Genomic DNA, 18,091 nt, shown 5'->3' with positions numbered 1-18,091 from the left:
TTCTGATGGCTAAGACAGGCATTATCATTCTGGTACTTTAACTCTGTAGTAAGGACATTTCTGATAAATCCATCTATTTCCGTTTAATTTTCCAGTACCATTTAAATCCTGCTGGTGAATGTCGAACATTATTACAAAAAGTACATCTCCAAAGTCGCGACAATGTCATTTGTTTCAAAACTATTTGAAGAGTTCGTTCTCTGATTAAAACCATGTTCTGAAACCAACGTAGAAAGTATTTCCCTTTGTAGCAGCCCCAAATCAAAGTAGAGAGTGGCCAATTAGGTAGCGTCCATCTTGACCTGGAATAACGTCCATCTCTAACGATCTTATTGTGTAGCCTCACAATAATATTGTGTTCCCTCACAATAATATTGTGTTCCCTCACAATAAGATTGTGTTCCCTCACAATAATATTGTGTGGCCTCACAATAATATTGTGTTCCCTCACAATAAGATTGTGTGGTCTCACAATAATATTGTGTTCCCTCACAATAATTATTGTGTGGCCTCACAATAAGATTGTGTTCCCTCACAATAGTATTGTGTGGCCTCAGAATGTTATTGTGAGGGAACACAATAAATATATTTTTTGGTGTGGCGCCAGACGGCTTCCGTACTACGGACTAATTATTCATTTTTGAAATGTTTACAAAAAAAAAATCATATTACAAATCCTTTGGTCAAAGGGAAGTAAGCCATACTTTTAGCAAACATTTCAGACATGTGCATGAGAAATATGAAAACATCCGATGGGTTCCGAATTAAATATAATCACGTGATTAGCTGCAGCCATGATGGTGGGTGTACATTGATGTTTCCTGTTTGCCGATATGTAAATATGAAATTAATTATCTGATATGTGTTTTAATAAAAAAAATTTAACTTTATTCTAGGACGGTTTGGATGACGGACCCGACCTTTTGGAAGGGGACCAGGAAAACAAGGTAAATGTCACAATATTATGAGTTTGACATCCCCCAAACTTCCAAAACAGTCGGTGACTTCACCAGCCTTTTTACCTGTTCGCGAATGAGTCAACTTAGTATCACTGGCCATACAAAGAGTCACCTATCATCAGTCATATCGTAACATCAGTCGATATTCGGATGCATTAATTATAATAATCATATTTCCATAAATGCAAAGATGATTCCGCTGAAATTAATGTCGCTTGGAAAAGGGGGAGGGGACATAATCAGATAATCTCCACAGCAGTTAAAGGGAGGCAATTCGCTCTCATTAACTAATCGGTTTACATTAACAAGAAGCAAAAATCTTCCTCAATATGTTTATTCTACATTTCTTAGGAAACATCACTTTTTTATTGAACAAATGTAACATATTGTTTAACATTTCAATAAATAAAACAAAAAATCAAATCCCACGTTGTTCATTTATATACGATTTTTTAGGTAATCATGTTATTTAAGCTGTACCCATGTCGCTGAGCCAAAGTCACGCACGTTAAGCACTAATAAACTAACATAACCACCGAGAAGGTGATAAATGGTTTTTAATAGGCAAGACAATTCACCCTAATAAGGTAAAACACTACTGTCAGAGCGAGATTTGAGACAGTTCTATAACAAAAGTTTCGCATTACTCTACGAGCAAGGGACAGGGTCGAGGCATACAAAAGAATTCGAACCACAATGTTCTGTAATGGCGAGCAGCGAGCGAGTTTGAACATCTACACAACACATGTCACAACCATAGGCTTTTTCAGGCATATTCACAGTAAAACCGAATAATAATAATTGTCCATTAGAACTGTTTTTTTTTTTATTTTACCGAAATATGTACAAATTTTAATGTTCTCAATTAACTGAATTGTCCCATTTAAAGCTTAGGCAATTAATGAATTATAATCGGTAACTGTAACCAGTAACCTCTTCCTCTCAGTTTGACATTTTAGGGCTTACTTTTTGGTCTCTCAATGTAACTATATATTAACAAAGCAAGCAAAAAAAAAAAAAATGGTATATATCCGGCTAGTGATCATGATCAGTGTCCCTGATTTGAACCCCAATCTGGCCGCTACAATTTCTTCTCTACTGTTGAATAACTTATTAATTATTGCCAGTCATGAAATGATGCATTTACGACTTGCATTATATTTTTTTGTCATAAATTTATACCAAAACAACTTCAAAAATATACCAAAACAACTTAAAAAAAAAAATATGCATATACATGTATTTTTACAGTTTGCACTGACATGGACTCAATAACCATGCTTTCTAGTATTATCATTACCAGTGTATAATGTTAGCACAACATGTGCGGCGATTCGATTGTTACGTGAATAGTCGATGGCGTAGCAACGTGGGATCATGACCCCACTTTTGGTGGGAACGTATGAATGACTCTATTCCAATTAACTGTTCAATCGAATTTGTTGACGATGACGGGAGAGAAAAAATATGTGTATTTTGATAAAAAATATGCAACTGCTGCAGGAATAAATAATATTAATTTACTTGAAAAACTGTAAATATAAGGAATACATAATTTACACGTGCTCCATTATCATTATACCCTCATAACCTCAACAAAATAAACATCTATTCCTTAAATAGATACAGTATATTCATTTTGTCTCCTTTGAACTCATCTATCTAACACTTAAATGTCTTTGAAAAGGAATGTGTAAAACTTTCATCCTAATAGAGACTGAAACTATTATAATCATTACATGTACTATAATATTCTTTTTACTTTTTTTTCAGCCAAGATCTGAGACTGTAGATTTATCAACTGATACATCCCTACAAGTTGATATTTCTGATGCTTTAAGTGAAAGAGACAAAGTCAAGTTCACTGTTCACACAAAGGTAATCATTACAAAGTGTCCTATCTTGTATTTTTCAGTGTAATCAATTTATAATTTGAATCAACAATCATTGAAAGCTGCTATGATTGATATGTTCACAATTACATTATGTATGCATATGTAAATTTAAAAAAAATGCAATTCTCTGCAAATATAGTGATATAAAATTAGTGATGTAAAATTATTTCTGAATTTTAAGTATCATTTTAATAATAAGCCAGCTATTAATGCAATGTCTTTATACTTTTAACTAGTGACATTTCATAATGATGTATATTTGCTGTACATATATATTTTCTGTTTCTACATTTATTTATAGACTTCTTTGCAAAAGTTTAAAGAAGGAGAGTTTTCTGTGGTACGACAACATGAGGAGTTTATTTGGTTACACGATCGCTATGTGGAGAATGAGGAGTATGCTGGTGTTATTGTACGTAAATTGTTGTTGATACACTGAGTTAGGATTATGTTGATACACTGAGTTAGGATTATGTTGATACACTGAGTTAGGATTATGTTGATACATTGAGTTAGAATTATGTTGATACATTGAGTTAGGATTATGTTGATACACTGAGTTAGGATTATGTTGAATTTGTATATCTAAATACATAAATATGTTCATAAGATTTTGAAACTCCATTGTATGTTTTTTTCTCATATCCTAATTTCTCAGTTACCTACTAAATTTTGTGTAATTTCCCTGAACCAGATTCCCCCAGCTCCACCACGACCAGACTTTGATGCATCAAGAGAAAAATTACAGCGACTGGGAGAAGGAGAAGGCACAATGACCAAGGAGGAATTCACTAAAATGAAACAAGAGTTAGAGGCGTAAGTATTAATGTTAGATTTAAAATATTTAGTTTTAATTATGAAGTGAACTAAATGTTAGTTATACTATAGCTACCTTCATACTAGATAATTTGACAGTGCAAGAAACCTGTACCTTTAGAATCAAGGGAAAGGTACCGATGCAGTGTATAAATCTAAAAGAGTTTTTTCTTAATTTGGGGAACTATTCAAATCAAATCCTAAAAATTTCTTCAAAGGAAGTTGCCTTTATTCGACCTGAAATAGTACACAAAAAAATGTCATTATACCTTTTATGGCTATATACTGGTATCTATGTAGGTTAAAGGCCCACTACCTTTCCGGAGCAAAATCTAAAGGTTTCTTAAAAACATTAATAACAAAAGAAAATATATATCGATGGCTTAAGATGAGGTTACAACACCAAACATATGCGAGATTTCCTGTCTAATACACGATAACAGTGGAGATTCATTTCGCTGTTTCGCCGTCTGGCGCAGTGATAGTCAACTACCGCGCAGCATTTAGGACGACGGCGGGAAACATAAAACGACCCGTGTTATGAAAATTAACATTTTATTTATTCTTATTAAACAGTTCTGAAGGTGATGATAAGTGTGCTAGTAAACGTATAGTTAATAACTTCTGCGACTCTACAAAATTATTGATCTCGTTTTACATCCCTATTTTAAAAATTAAAAGCCGTTTCGGAAAGGTAGTGGCCCTTTAAGTAATTTATAGTTAAATATTATATACAGCACTGTGCTATATCCTTGTTTTTCAGTGAATATCTTGCCACATTCAAGAAAACTGTTGCCATGCATGAAGTATTTCTCCAACGAATAGCTATCCACCCATTACTAAGAACCGATGTCAACTTTGAAGTTTTCCTAGAATATGATCAAGATGTAAGTTTTATTGAATCAGGTTTTCTGACGGTATTTGAATACTCAGTGTAAAGTAATGAATTTCTTAAAACTATTTATAAAACACATAAACCTGTACATACTTGTCTTTGATAATTTGACGAAACCTACAGTATACAATGTACCTGCATTACCTAAAGCTGACGTCGGTATTCTCCACTTAGTTGGACAACAATCTTGACATCCATGTGCTATTTTCAAAAGTTTATGGCTGGTAATCCCTTTAGATTTTTAGCCCACCATCATCAGTGCTGTTCTCAAATTTCACATGTAGGTTCCCCTAGGGCCCTAGTTGTGCATATTGCATTTTGGGACTGATCGATGAACAAGATGGCCGACAGGCCGCCATCTTTGATTTAAACAATTGAAGTTTGTTACCTCTTTTTCTCAGAAAGCACTGAAGGTAGCTGTATCAAATTTCATGTGCATGGTCCCCTAATTCCCTGGTTATGCATTATGCATTTTGGGACCGATCGATGAACAAGATGGCCGACAGGACGCCATCTTGGATTTTGACAATTGATGTTTGTTACCGCTTTATCTCAGAAAGTACTTTAAGGATCTGTGTCAAATTGCATGTGCAGGTTCCCCTTGGGGTCTAGCTGTGCATATCACATTTTCGGACCGATTGGTGATCAAGATGGCCGACAGGCCGCCATCTTGGATTTAGACAATTGAAGTTTGTTACCACTATTTCTCAGAAAGTACTGATGGGATCTGTCTCAAATTGCATGTCCATTATCCCCTAGGGGTCTAGTTGTGCATATTGCATTTTGAGACCGATTGATGAACAAGATGGCCGACAGGCCTCCATCTTGGATTTTGTTAGTTGAAGCTTGTTACCAATATTTCTCAAAAGTACTGAAGGGATCTGTCTCCAATTTGTCTTGAATTTTAGGACCAATCGGTCAACAAGATGGCCGATAGGCCACCATCTTGGAATTTGATAATTGATATTTGTTACGGTTATATATCTCAGATAGTTCTCAAAGGATCTTTCTCAAATTTCATATGTAGTAATATGTAGTAAAAGTTGGAAAAGCAGATAAAAGATCCCTCTTTCGTTTGTCAGACATAGATCATTCTTTGGTGGGCGCCAAGATCCCTCTGGGATCTCTTATTGTGATAAAATCTGCAGTGTATACCTGAATCAATGTAAAATGATATAAAGTGTGAAATATTAAGGTTATCTTGTCTTTCACCTGAAAAGGTCGACATCAGAGATGAAAAAATGGGTTTCAATATCTAATTAAAGCTTTAGGCCAATGCAGTGACTTCATTTATGAAAGGGAAGACATATACTTTTGTTCATAGAAAATATGTGAAGTAGTTTTTAAACACAGCTACACCTTTCATTAAAATTTTTTATCTACTCTTAACTGTTATAGAATATGTTCAATGAAATTCTTTCTCTCTACAGTTAAGTGTCCGAGGGAAGAACAAAAAGGAGAAGATTGGAGGTTTCTTCAAAGGTCTTACCAAAACAGCTGATGAAGTCTTACTGTCTTCACAAAAGGTATACAACGACTGGGTATTGTTTTTTAGATAATAATGTAAAATTTGAATTGAAAAGTTTTCATTTCGTAATATAGAAGTCATGTGATAGTTAAAACAAAATAGAGGTAGACAATTACATAGCCTTATGTCATTCAGTAAGAATAAATTTCTGTCTGTTTGTATGATCATTGAAATTTACACCCAATTATTCATTAAAGTCATATTAACACTCACATCATGTTGTAGGCCAAGAATGAATAATTTGAAATAGGTAAATGTTTAATAAATGTTTATTAATTTGGATTTTTTTGTTTTTGTATAGGATGTTGATGATTTTTTCGAAAAAGAAAAAGGATTTTTGGTGGAATACCATGTTAAAATTAAGGACGCTACAATGAAATCGGACAAAATGACACGAGCACATAAAAGTAAGTATTCTGTCCTTCCTGTTACATTATTAAATGTTAGGACAATTGAAAAACTAAAGAATGCTTTGTTAGAATACATACATCCAAACAAAGACGTTTACAGCCGTGCTACCCCAACTGAGAACGATGCGTGTATATAAACCCCTACCGCTCTGCCGCTGACTTGTATCGGTGTATTGAATGAGTGAAGCTAGTTATTTTTAGACTCGAGTACCGTCGCCAATCCACAGGTAAATCGCGGGCACTCTGGCTACATCAGCTGTACCAAACACAATCGTAAATGTTACAAATACCGTAAAATCTTGTGTTACTTACACACCAGTGTACTTTGCACATGTATTTTTTCTTATGGCTTCAAATGCTGAAAAAATCTACTATCTACTAGTATCGGTATATTTTGCAATTTTGGGGAAAACGATGTCCGGGGAACCACAAATTCAGTGTTATAAAGGTGGTAATTTCATTGCAAAACATTCACAATAAATGCTTGACAACTTGCACAAAAAGTGTTGTATTTAGAAGAAATAACATAATATAATTGCACTGTGTTTGTTTTCTTTTATTGGCCACCGTAACTGAAACAGTGAAATATATCTTGCAGAACATGTCAAAAACATTGGCAGTCCGCCGTACTCGATCCGTAAATGTCAATGTCTGGAGATATTACACATGAATAGTTATCATAACTATTTGAAAATATTATAATTTAGTTACTTTAAAATTGTTATAAGTGTGTTTGAGATTATTAACAAACTTTAGAGAGCAATCCGATAGCATTTACATTGGTTTGCATTAATCACATTGTGAGTAAACTCACTACCTCTACGGCACCAGATCCATGCAAGCTGATGGCTAATTATATATTACAGTACGGTTAAAATGCCACTAACCTTCTAGCTTGTCAGTTTTGCTGTAATAATATAACAAACCACTTATTGAAAATCCTAAATATAGGAGAGGTTAGGACTCATCTTATAAATCCCACGTGTGTTTTGACTTTTTGCACACGGCCTGCAACCGGGACATGTTATGGCGGTTCCCTACGTAATATGAGCATTAATTACTAGATCTATAATGAGTTTCATATGCAATTTTACTAGAAATATGAAGATTTGTTAAAATATCTAAAATATAGAAATGCTAGTCAAGTGAATTTTTATGCAATTTGAAGAATATTTGTTTTGTTTTTAAGTAGATACAGACGCATTGTTGATGATATATAGATCGGTTAAGCTAACTAGCCATTCAGTTTCGTTAAGCTGGATGAGAGGCCCGAGCGTAGCATCAAGTACCAATTTACCTGTGGATTTGGCGACAGTACTGGAGTCTATAAATAACACGGCTACAGTACACTCATTCAACACATCGATACAAGTCAGCGGTAGGGGTTTATACACACGCATCGTTCTCAGTTGGGGTAGCACGGCTGTAAACTAAAAAAAAAAATCAGTGAAAGTATTCTAAACGCCAGTAATTGGCCTTTATAATGTCAAAAATGTGATTTTCAAGTATAGAAAAGTATTGGAAAATGATTTTGTTGGCTTTCAGCTGTAGCAGATAATTACATTCAGATATCATCAGGATTTGTACAGATGGCTACTATAGAGAACACAGAACTAGACAAGTAAGTGGTTTTTCGAGTCATAACTTCTGTGTAGAATTATAATTAGTTATATATTGCACATAGAGTGCAAATTTATAAGGAAATTTTGAACATTGTTATGATATCATTTTACTTTTTTAATCTGTAAGAATGGCAATGCTTTATTAGAAACCAGCACTTTAATGATTTTTAGCTCACCTGGCCCGAAGGGCCGGTGAGCTTATGTCATGGCGCGGCGTCCGTCGTCCGTCCGTCCGTCCGTCCGTCCGTCGTCGTCCGTCCGTCCGTCCGTCCGTCAACATTTCCTTTAAATCGCTACTAGTCATAGAGTTCTGCATGGATTGTAACCAAATTTGGCCACAAACATCCTTGGGGGAGGGGGAACAGAACTTGTATAAATTTTGGCTCTGTCCCCCCCGGGGCAGGAGGGGCGGGGCCCAATAGGGGAAATAGAGGTAAATCCTATAAATCGCTACTTGTCCTAGAGTTCTGCATGGATTGTAACCAAATTTGACCACAAACATCCTTGGGGGAGGGGAAACAGAACTTGTATAAATTTTGGCTCTGACCCCCCGGGGGCAGGAGGGGCGGGGCCCAATAGGGGTAATAAAGGTAAATCCTTTAAATCGCTTCTCGTCATAGAGCTCTGAATGGAATGTAACCAAATTTGGCCACAAACATTCTTTGGGGAAGGGGAACAGAACTTGTTTTAAATTTTGGCTCTGGTCCTCCGGGGGCAGGAGGAGCGGGGCCCAATAGGGGAAATAGAGGTAAATCCTTTAAATCGCTACTAGTCATAGAGTTCTGAATGGAATGTAACCAAATTTGGCCACAAACATCCTTGGGGGAGGGGGAACAGACCTTGTATAAATTTTGGCTCTGACCCCCCGGGGGCAGGAGGGGCGGGGCCCAATAGGGGAAATAGAGGTAAATCCTTTATATCTCTACTTGTCCTAGAGTTCTGCATGGATTGTAACCAAATTTGGCCACAAACATCCTTGGGGTAAGGGGAACAGAACTTGTATAAATTTTGGCTCTGGTCCCCTGGGGCCAGGAGGGGCGGGGCCCAATAGGGGAAATAGAGGTAAATCCTTTAAATCACTACTAGTCATAGAGTTCTGCATGGATTGTAACCAAATTTGGCCACAAACATCCTTGGGGTAAGGGGAACAGAACTTGTATAAATTTTGGCTCTGGTCCCCTGGGGCCAGGAGGGGCGGGGCCCAATAGGGGAAATAGAGGTAAATCCTTTAAATCACTACTAGTCATAGAGTTCTGCATGGATTGTAACCAAATTTGGCCACAAACATCCTTGGGGGAAGGGGAACAGAACTTGTATAAATTTTGACTCTGGCCCCCCCGAGGGCAGGACGGATGGGGCCCAATAGGGGAAATAGAGGTAAATCCTATAAATCACTTCTTGTCCTAGAGTTTTGCTTGGATTGTGACCAAATTTGGCCATAAACATCCTTGGGGGAAGGGGAACAGAACTTGTATAAATTTTGGCTCTGACCCCCTGGGGGCGGGAAGGGTGGGGCCCAATAGGGGATTTAGAGGTTAATATTAAAATTCCTTCAGAGAGGAAACAATGAACCTGTATTCAGAACATTACTTGGCATTACAAACCAGGTGAGCGATACAGGCCCTCTGGGCCTCTTGTTTTGCAATTTATTTTACTACTCATCATATATATGCTATAAATGAAGTTCCACCCTTTTCGATGTGATAAAGGGTAAATTCTTATACAGTGTAATAGTTTTAAAATTTATATTTTCCATTTTAGGGTGTTTACAAAAGTAGCAGAAACTTTAGAAAAAGCAAGGGTAAGTTTTCCTTGTTTACAGTTTAATTTTCTCTTCATATTGGAAAAATTGTGATTTTGGCGATCCTTTATTTTACACAACAATTTGTTGATCTGATATGTAAGATTCATAAGTATTGTCACATTAGTGTAATGAGGATTATTGAATGACTACCATTATTTCCTACAGAAATTGGAAGGACGTGTGTCATCAGATGAAGACCTTAAGTTAAGTGATACCCTCCGGTACTACATGCGAGACTCAGCTGCTGCCAAGGACCTCCTCTACAGACGAACCCGATCACTAGCTGACTATGAGTCAGCTAACAAAGCCTTAGAAAAAGCTAGAACTAAAAACAAAGAAGTTGCACAGGTAATGTCATGTACTGTTATATAAGTTATTGATTTTTTGATAAAGCTGTTAAGACAATGTCACGAAAGTATTTATAAGCATAGCTTTGCAGAGCATCATGATTTGCTGATAAAACAAACAATTTTTCCTCACAAATTCATGACATCATATGGATACCTATTCAGCAAGGGCAAATAACTATAATGAGGAAAAAGATGTAAATGATCTTTTGATGACTGTTATAGAAGTGTCCTTGGGAAGGTTTGTCAGGTAAACTGGAATGTGGCTCCGTGTCTCTTAACCATAGAAACTTGTGTTTTTCTTCTAGTTGAGAAATTACAAGGTCTGTGCTGATGTTGGTGTGTTCACTTGTTCTATTAAAATTTTTTAGCCACAATCTGCTACAAGGAGTGATAAATTTGAGTAACATTAGTTAATTTGATATTCATACAAATATTTATACTTTAATTTGTTTTCAATATCAGATATTTTTTGCCTTGTTTGTAGGCTGAAAAACACCAAACACAATGTTGTGAGAAGTTTGAAAAGATATCAGAGGTAGCCAAAAAAGGTAAATAATATTATATCTATATTACGTATAACAAAAAGGTAAATAATATCTAAATTACGTATCAAGAAAAGGTAAATAATGTTATATCTCAATTACGTATAACAAAAAGGTAAATAATATAAGACTCTTTCATATGTGGATATGAAGGATAGGGATATTCTACCCGAGGGTCACAAAATGTAGTAAAACCCGAGGCTTGCCGAGGGTTTTGCAACATTTTGTGATCCCGAGGGTAGAATATCCCTATCCTTCATATCCACTTATGAAAGAGTACAGAGGATTCCGCTTATTTGCATAGGTCATTTTCCAGAAGAAAATATGCAAATAACCGGAGTATTCGAATAGGCGGAGATGACATTTTGCACCTCCGTTTGACCCCACACATATGTGTGAATAGGCAAATAGGTTTCGTTTCGTTTACTTGATAAATATGTTAATTATTTACACTTAAAACGAACAACAAGTAATTATTTTCGAAGTTGTGAATCGATTTTAATTGTTTAATAACAAAAAAAATTCCAATATTAGATTCTTGTTTACGTTAGATCGACACGTGAATATTTGAGAAACAGCTAAACGATCGATATCAAATGCTATTAGATTCTACAAAACAGGATTGGATTTGTGTCTACAATTCTGAACCTAAATAATAAACAAATTTACGTACATTTGCCTGGCAAAATGAACTTACGATCGTGATTAAACTTCAAAGTGCCGATCAACTAGTAGTGTTGTTTTTACACATATGAATTCGAAAATGGCGGCAGGTGATGAAGCCATGCGTTCACTCGACCTAAATGTGTTTTGAGAATTCTCCCTGTTTGTTGATCTATACGGCGAATAGCTTGATAACATTTCAGAAATTAATGCATATTCAAGTAGCAATGAAACAACGTAGCAAGTATCTTTTTTATCCTAAGCTTACATACTGTACGAAACTTGCGGTAGTCATTGCACGCCGACTTTGCATGCTTTTATGTCTCGTTCAACGAGACGCTTGATACGCACATGTCTGTCGTAGTCAACAAGACTCTGGTTGAACGAGACTACTGATCATGCATGGCGATTGTTATAAGGAAGCATGGTTTCTCCAACCGATCGCGAACTAAGGTACGTTACGTTAATAAATAAACATATTTGAAAGTGCAAATGCTTTAATTAGATGTTTGAGCCAGTGAATATACTAAAGTTATGATCAACCGCTGCTGATGTAAATCGTAACAGCGTCGAATACCTTTGCAGATTCATGCATAAAATAACAAGCCATACTTTAACGTTAATCTGTTACCATGATGATTTCTAGTAAAATTGAAACATATATCGGCGAATTTCGCTAAAAATATATTGCAGAATTGAAAAATATTCGATTATATTTTTAGAATTTCCCAAATATTTTATTCAAATAACCGGAGGTCATGTAAAAGTCCATGCAAATACACGGAGTTGAAAAACAAAGATAAAGAAGGAAAAAATCGGGACCGCAGAATTTTATGCAAATAACCGAAATATTCGAATAACCGTTATTCGATTATGTGGAGTCCTCTGTATTTTTCTTTCATACCTTGACGTTTTACTGCAATTTTACAACTATAATATCCCGCCATTTTGAAATAAATTAGAAGAAATCCACGACTGGAAGTCAATTTCCATACATGAAAAATTACGTGATATTTTCAACACAAATTCCGTTGCTTGCATCTTTTATAGTAAAACCAGTCAATTTTGTGAAAAAAATGTTAAAATTTTACCGAGGAAATAGAGATTTTGTCGACGCTGTGACGTCGACATGGGTATCCATGCAATAAAGCCTAGGGGCGACATGAGTGTATTGCCCTAGACCAGCCAGTATTACACCGGTAGGTATGAAAGAATATTATATCTAAATTATGTAAAACAAAAAGGTAAATAATGTTATATCAAAATTACGTTTCACAAAAAGGTAAATAATATCTAAATAACGTATCAAGAAAAGGTAAATAATATTATATCTAAGTTACGTATCACAAAAAGGTAAATAATATATCTCAATTACGTATCACAAAAAGGTAAATAATATTATATCTCAATTACGTATAACAAAAAGGTAAATAATATTATATCTAAATTACATATCACAAAAAGGTAAATAATATTATATCTAAATTACGTATAACATTTCTCATCACCTGCCTGGTCAAAAGGTAAATAATATTATATCTAAATTACGTATAACATTTCTCATCACCTGCCTGGTCAAAAGGTAAATAATATTATATCTAAATTACGTATAACAAAAAGGTAAATAATATTATATCTAAATTACGTATAACATTTCTCATCACCTGCCTGGTCAAAGCTTTTAAAGTAACTAAAATTGTTTTTTAGCCCACCATCATCAGATGGTGGGCTATTCAAATCGCCTTTCGTCCGTCCTTCCGTCCTTCTGTCTGTCCGTCCGTTAACAATTCTTGTTATCGCTATTTCTCAGAAAGTGCTGAAGGGATCTGTCTCAAATTTCATGCATAAGTTCCCCTAGGGCCCTAGTTGTGCATATAGTACATTTTGGGACCAATCGGTCAACATGAAGGCTGCCAGGTAGCCATCTTGGATTTTGATAGTTAAAGTTTGTTATCACTATTTCTAAGAAAGTACTGAAGGGATTTGCCTCAAATTTCATATATAGGTTCCCCTAGGGCCCTAGTTGTGCATATTGCGTTTTGGGAGTTATTGGTCATCAAGATGGCCACCAGGCAGCCATCTTGGATTTTGATAGTTAAAGCTTGTTATCGCTATTTCTAAGAAAGTACTGAAGGGATCTGTCTCAAATTTTATAGGTTTCCCTATGGCCCTTGTTCTGCATATTGTGATTTAATTTGGGACCGATTGATCAACAAGATGGCCGCCAAGGAGCCATCTTGGATTTTGATAATTGGAAGTTTCTTACTGCTATTTCTCAGAAAGTACTGAAGCGATCTGTCTCAAATTTTATATGTAGTATGTTTCAAAAAGTTTGAAAAGCAGAGAAAAGATCCCTCTTTCCATTGTCAGACATAGATCATTCTTTGGTGGGCGCCAAGAGAAAAGATCCCTCTTTCCATTGTCAGACATAGATCATTCTTTGGTGGGCATCAAGATTTCTCTGGGATCTCTTGTTTTAATTCAACCTTGCTACCTTGTAAAATTTGAAAATGTCTGAAACACAGTTCTCTGTTAAAATCTAACGCATGTGAACTTTTATCACTATTGTAATACTTGAATAGAAAAAGAAGAACTTTTTTGTGGATGAGATGCTGAAAATGTTTGCTTTGAAGTTTATTATCTTGCATACGAAAATCTGTCTTTCTGTGATAAAAGCATGTCTCCTGATTTAATTATTTACAGAATTAACTGAGTTTAAGGGACGTAGGATACAGTACTTTCGCAAAAATTTGGTGGACTTAGTTGAACTAGAACTAAAACATGCAAAGGTAAGTGAAATATATCCCTTGCTGAAAACCATGAGAAGCAGAATCAGGCATCTGTCAGGTAAATGTAAGTTTATAAACAGATATATAAAATTTTTAGCAGTTGAACATGTTTATATTGGAAATACTTATTTGTAATAGATTAATCATTTGAAGCTAAAAAAATCAAAGAATTCATCTTAATCGCATGAAAGCTACTACTGATATTTACTGATGGCCGATGAAGACTTTTGCTGTTTTGTGTTTACTCTTGAACTTTGTTATAGATTATAATTTACTTTCACACAGGCACAAGTGCAACTTTTAAAGAACTGTATATCAGCTATGAAAGAAGAAGCGTAACATGTCTTTGCTGTGTGATGACGTGTCTGCGCAGTGTGATGTTGTGAATGTGATATACGGGTGACGTTGCCTGGCAACCATCCCCAATCATGGCTGTCAAACGTCGCAGGAATGTTACTAACATTTCATTGAGGAATATAGTGCTATCGCAATGTATGATGGAAGAACAAGTTTGCAGGTGTCTTAAAATTCATTTGTATTAAAACCACTGCTTTTAGAATTAATGATTAAGTAGGTGAAAATTTCTGTGTGTTTATTTTGATGCACAGTTTGTATGTTAAAATGATATATACAACTGTTTACAAACACTCTTCTGCATAAATTACAGAAGTTTATTTTCTACATTGCGTTTGTCTAATATTGGTGTCACACTTTAATGTTTGTAAAACAACATATTAGTGTTCTTTTTTGATGTGCAATTATTGGTTAGATTCATTCAATGGATTTTTAACTGATCAAATAAACTTGAAGTTGGTTAAAATAAAACACCTCAATATCTGTGTTACTGAGCTTACATATTGATGGACATTTATTGAAATAGTTGCGGATAGGCTAATAAGTTCAAAGAAATGAATAAAACATTTTATCAGATGATATTCAGTTGATATCATTAATAAGCTAAAAACAAAGTGAGGTCTACTCTAAAAGTTCCTGGATGTAGAGTTGTGTGGCATGCAATTCAAATTTATTCCATTACTTTAGTAATGTTTAGAAAAAGAAATAGAAATACCAACTCGCCTCCGGCATCAATAACATTTTTAAGTATTCAGAATTTTCAGATTAAGTTTCATTTTGTAACAGAAAAAAACACTGGTTGAAAATTTTTTACATTCACACATTTCAGCTATGTTAAGATTACACCCTCACTTATATTGTTTTATATTTATTATTTTCTACATATGATTTATAACTACTGGTTTATTTTCAATTATCTTTTTTTCTATTTTCTTTTGTGAATATGCGTGAGAAATTGAAATGAAAGTTAAACTTGCTGATAACACAGGGACCAGTGAATATATCAACATTGAAAATTTAATCAAATGTTCATCTTTATTTTGCTATCATTACCACTGCATACGTTTGCTGAGAAGTGTGAGCTGCAGGTTTGAAAAATAAGAAATAAAATCAGCAAATCCAGGCCCTGTAGGCCTTTTGTTTTGTGCTCATTAACCATTAACCTCCTAAGAAGGCCTTATGACTTTGTACTGTGGCTTGGTTAGAGTAGATTTAGCGTGTAGATAAGATACGTTTGTGAAATACTCTTTGTTTCATGACAATTGTGTATGCGTACATAAGTACATAAATTGTATGATTTCTGTGTCCATTCCATTTATATTTGATAGATGTACATGTAACATTATTTTTAATAACTTGACTATGTGTTGGAAATATATCATTCTCTTTTTTTTGGTTGCTTACATAATAATTTGTTTCTTTGTACAAAGACTGTCTTGAATTATTTTCCCTCCATATATTGACTGAGAATTATCAGGTAAATTGTACCACTAAGTCATAATCATAGCATATACTCATCAAAAACTATTTATAACTAGTGGAAGTATACTATCTTTTTTAATCAATCATTAAGCTATGATTTACATATAAATATTTGTACATTAAGTAATATTTGTTAAATGTGTCAGAGCTACCCGGGTATATATATACATTGTATATATATATATCAATAACTTTCTCTTTGCATCTGTACACTCGGTATAAGAGATTTTGGTTGTGTACAAGTATACCATTACTGAAGGTTTGTATGTAATTTCGTAGTAGCCAGATAAATTGCTGTTATTTTAAGATCATATTGATTATGTATTGGAACATTGTATAATAGCTTTGATATTTTATTTAGAATTATATCCTGAGAACAAATCTTAAATGCCTTAAATTAGTTAACAAGCTTTTATTTGCTATGCTACTAGTGCATTTTTTATTTCCACCATATCTAGAAGAGAGAAAAAGGTCAAAGACCAGTTATTGCATACACATGAAGATATATTCCTTCATTTCTTGAAATGATTAATCGGATTTATGTTACAGCTAGACGTTCCTCAAAGTATTTATAAGGTTTTATCCCTATAGATATCTAGTCTTTTTCTGTTAGATACTTCCTCTTTTGTTTTGAAAGGATCACATATTATATTAATATATATATACATAATATACACAAGGATGTGCACGGTATAATATCAGTAATGTATGAATGGGTGATTAAATGAGAGATCATGAATCGTATTCAATTGTTTGTGATTTGTATATCCAGTTATAAAATGGATATCCTCGATATTCTAGGGGTTACTATCACTGTCTTAATGTCCACATCTGTACTATAATATAGCAAAACAGATAGAATATATGGGAAACCCCCAACAAAATCACTTTGGACATGACATAACCACCTTAAGTGATCTAAACGATATTGTGATGTTCCATCTTGAAACGACTTTGAAAATTTTGTACCAAACAGAGCAGGACAAAACACCAGTTAAAACAAAGGAGTAAAAAGGAGTGCCTCGTGAGTTTTCCAAATACACACAACCAATCAATCATATACATACTGGAACGAAGACTAGTAAATCAGACGTATACAGGTGCCAAGACTGGTTTTCGTGTCTTTACGTCGAGTGTATTCAGGAAAAAGTAGCCTGAAGCGTTTTAGACATAATAATTCGGAACTGCAGGTGAATATAACACTGGCTTATTCCAAAGTTATAAGGACCAGCTTATTTTATAAAATAATCTATTAGAATCATTCAACACCAAAAACGGTGCTCGACAAAGGTCATGTTATTCAATAAAACAACTGAGAAAAGCCCCTTTGTTGTATGACATTACGTTATACGTATAATCATAAATTTGGCTTCTTCATCAAGATGCAAGGACAGTTTCACCATATAATGTTGAAAGTTGTTAGGTAATGATGTCGACAGCCAACTAACGGCGACACAACCATCAATATACTAAGCTACTAAAATTATGCTTTAGGAAGATTACCAAGCTCAATATGGCGAATGACACGTATTCCTGTCGCAATTATATATCAAAAGCTGGATGAGCTGAAGTTCGAGAAGCAACATAAAAAGAGACGGGCGGTGATTAGACTATGCGCGCAATCGAAAAGGAAAGACAGCCCTGGCAATATTTTGTCGGTGGTATTATATTTCAAGAAGGAAACAATCGTAAGTAATCCCTTATTTCTACATATATATAAAACACTGAAACTATAAGGTAAGTAATCCCTTATTTCTACATATATATAAAACACTAAAACTATAAGGTAAGTAATCCCTTATTTCTACATATATATAAAACACTAAAACAACCGAAGTTATCACTTTTTTCTACATATATATAAAACACTAAAACTATTAGGTAGATACTCCCTTATTTCTACATATATATAAAACACTAAAACTATTAGATAACACTAAATATGGATATTATACATTTACAAATGAAGAATTGAAAAATGT

The 18,091-nt window shown here is 34.5% G+C and overlaps 1 protein-coding gene across 1 annotated transcript; it reads left to right on the top strand.

Annotated features, from left to right (window-relative positions):
* The first annotated feature begins 771 nt into the window (after positions 1-771).
* LOC138318148 (sorting nexin-6-like) lies at positions 772-16,853 on the top strand. The gene is made up of 14 exons (XM_069260283.1): positions 772-800; positions 897-947; positions 2,733-2,837; positions 3,156-3,266; positions 3,549-3,670; positions 4,434-4,557; positions 5,996-6,091; positions 6,395-6,500; positions 8,049-8,124; positions 9,887-9,926; positions 10,095-10,277; positions 10,764-10,827; positions 14,188-14,273; positions 14,559-16,853. Exons 1-14 carry the CDS (start codon positions 795-797, stop codon positions 14,610-14,612), a joined length of 1,224 nt encoding a protein of 407 aa, XP_069116384.1. The 5' UTR covers positions 772-794; the 3' UTR covers positions 14,613-16,853.
* Positions 16,854-18,091: the final 1,238 nt, after the last annotated feature.

The sequence above is a fragment of the Argopecten irradians genome, chromosome 3 (genome assembly GCF_041381155.1).
Source record: "Argopecten irradians isolate NY chromosome 3, Ai_NY, whole genome shotgun sequence".
Classification (NCBI taxonomy): domain Eukaryota; kingdom Metazoa; phylum Mollusca; class Bivalvia; order Pectinida; family Pectinidae; genus Argopecten; species Argopecten irradians.
This window is presented reverse-complemented; position numbering and strand designations above follow the sequence as displayed.

What these genes read in the sequence shown, in the direction of transcription:
- LOC138318148 (XM_069260283.1), top strand. An exon ending in ATGAAACAAGAGTTAGAGGC is followed by an intron (nt 3,671 to 4,433) that starts GTAAGTATTAAT and finishes CTTGTTTTTCAG; the next exon opens with TGAATATCTTGCCACATTCA. An exon ending in AAAACAAAGAAGTTGCACAG is followed by an intron (nt 10,278 to 10,763) that starts GTAATGTCATGT and finishes CCTTGTTTGTAG; the next exon opens with GCTGAAAAACACCAAACACA.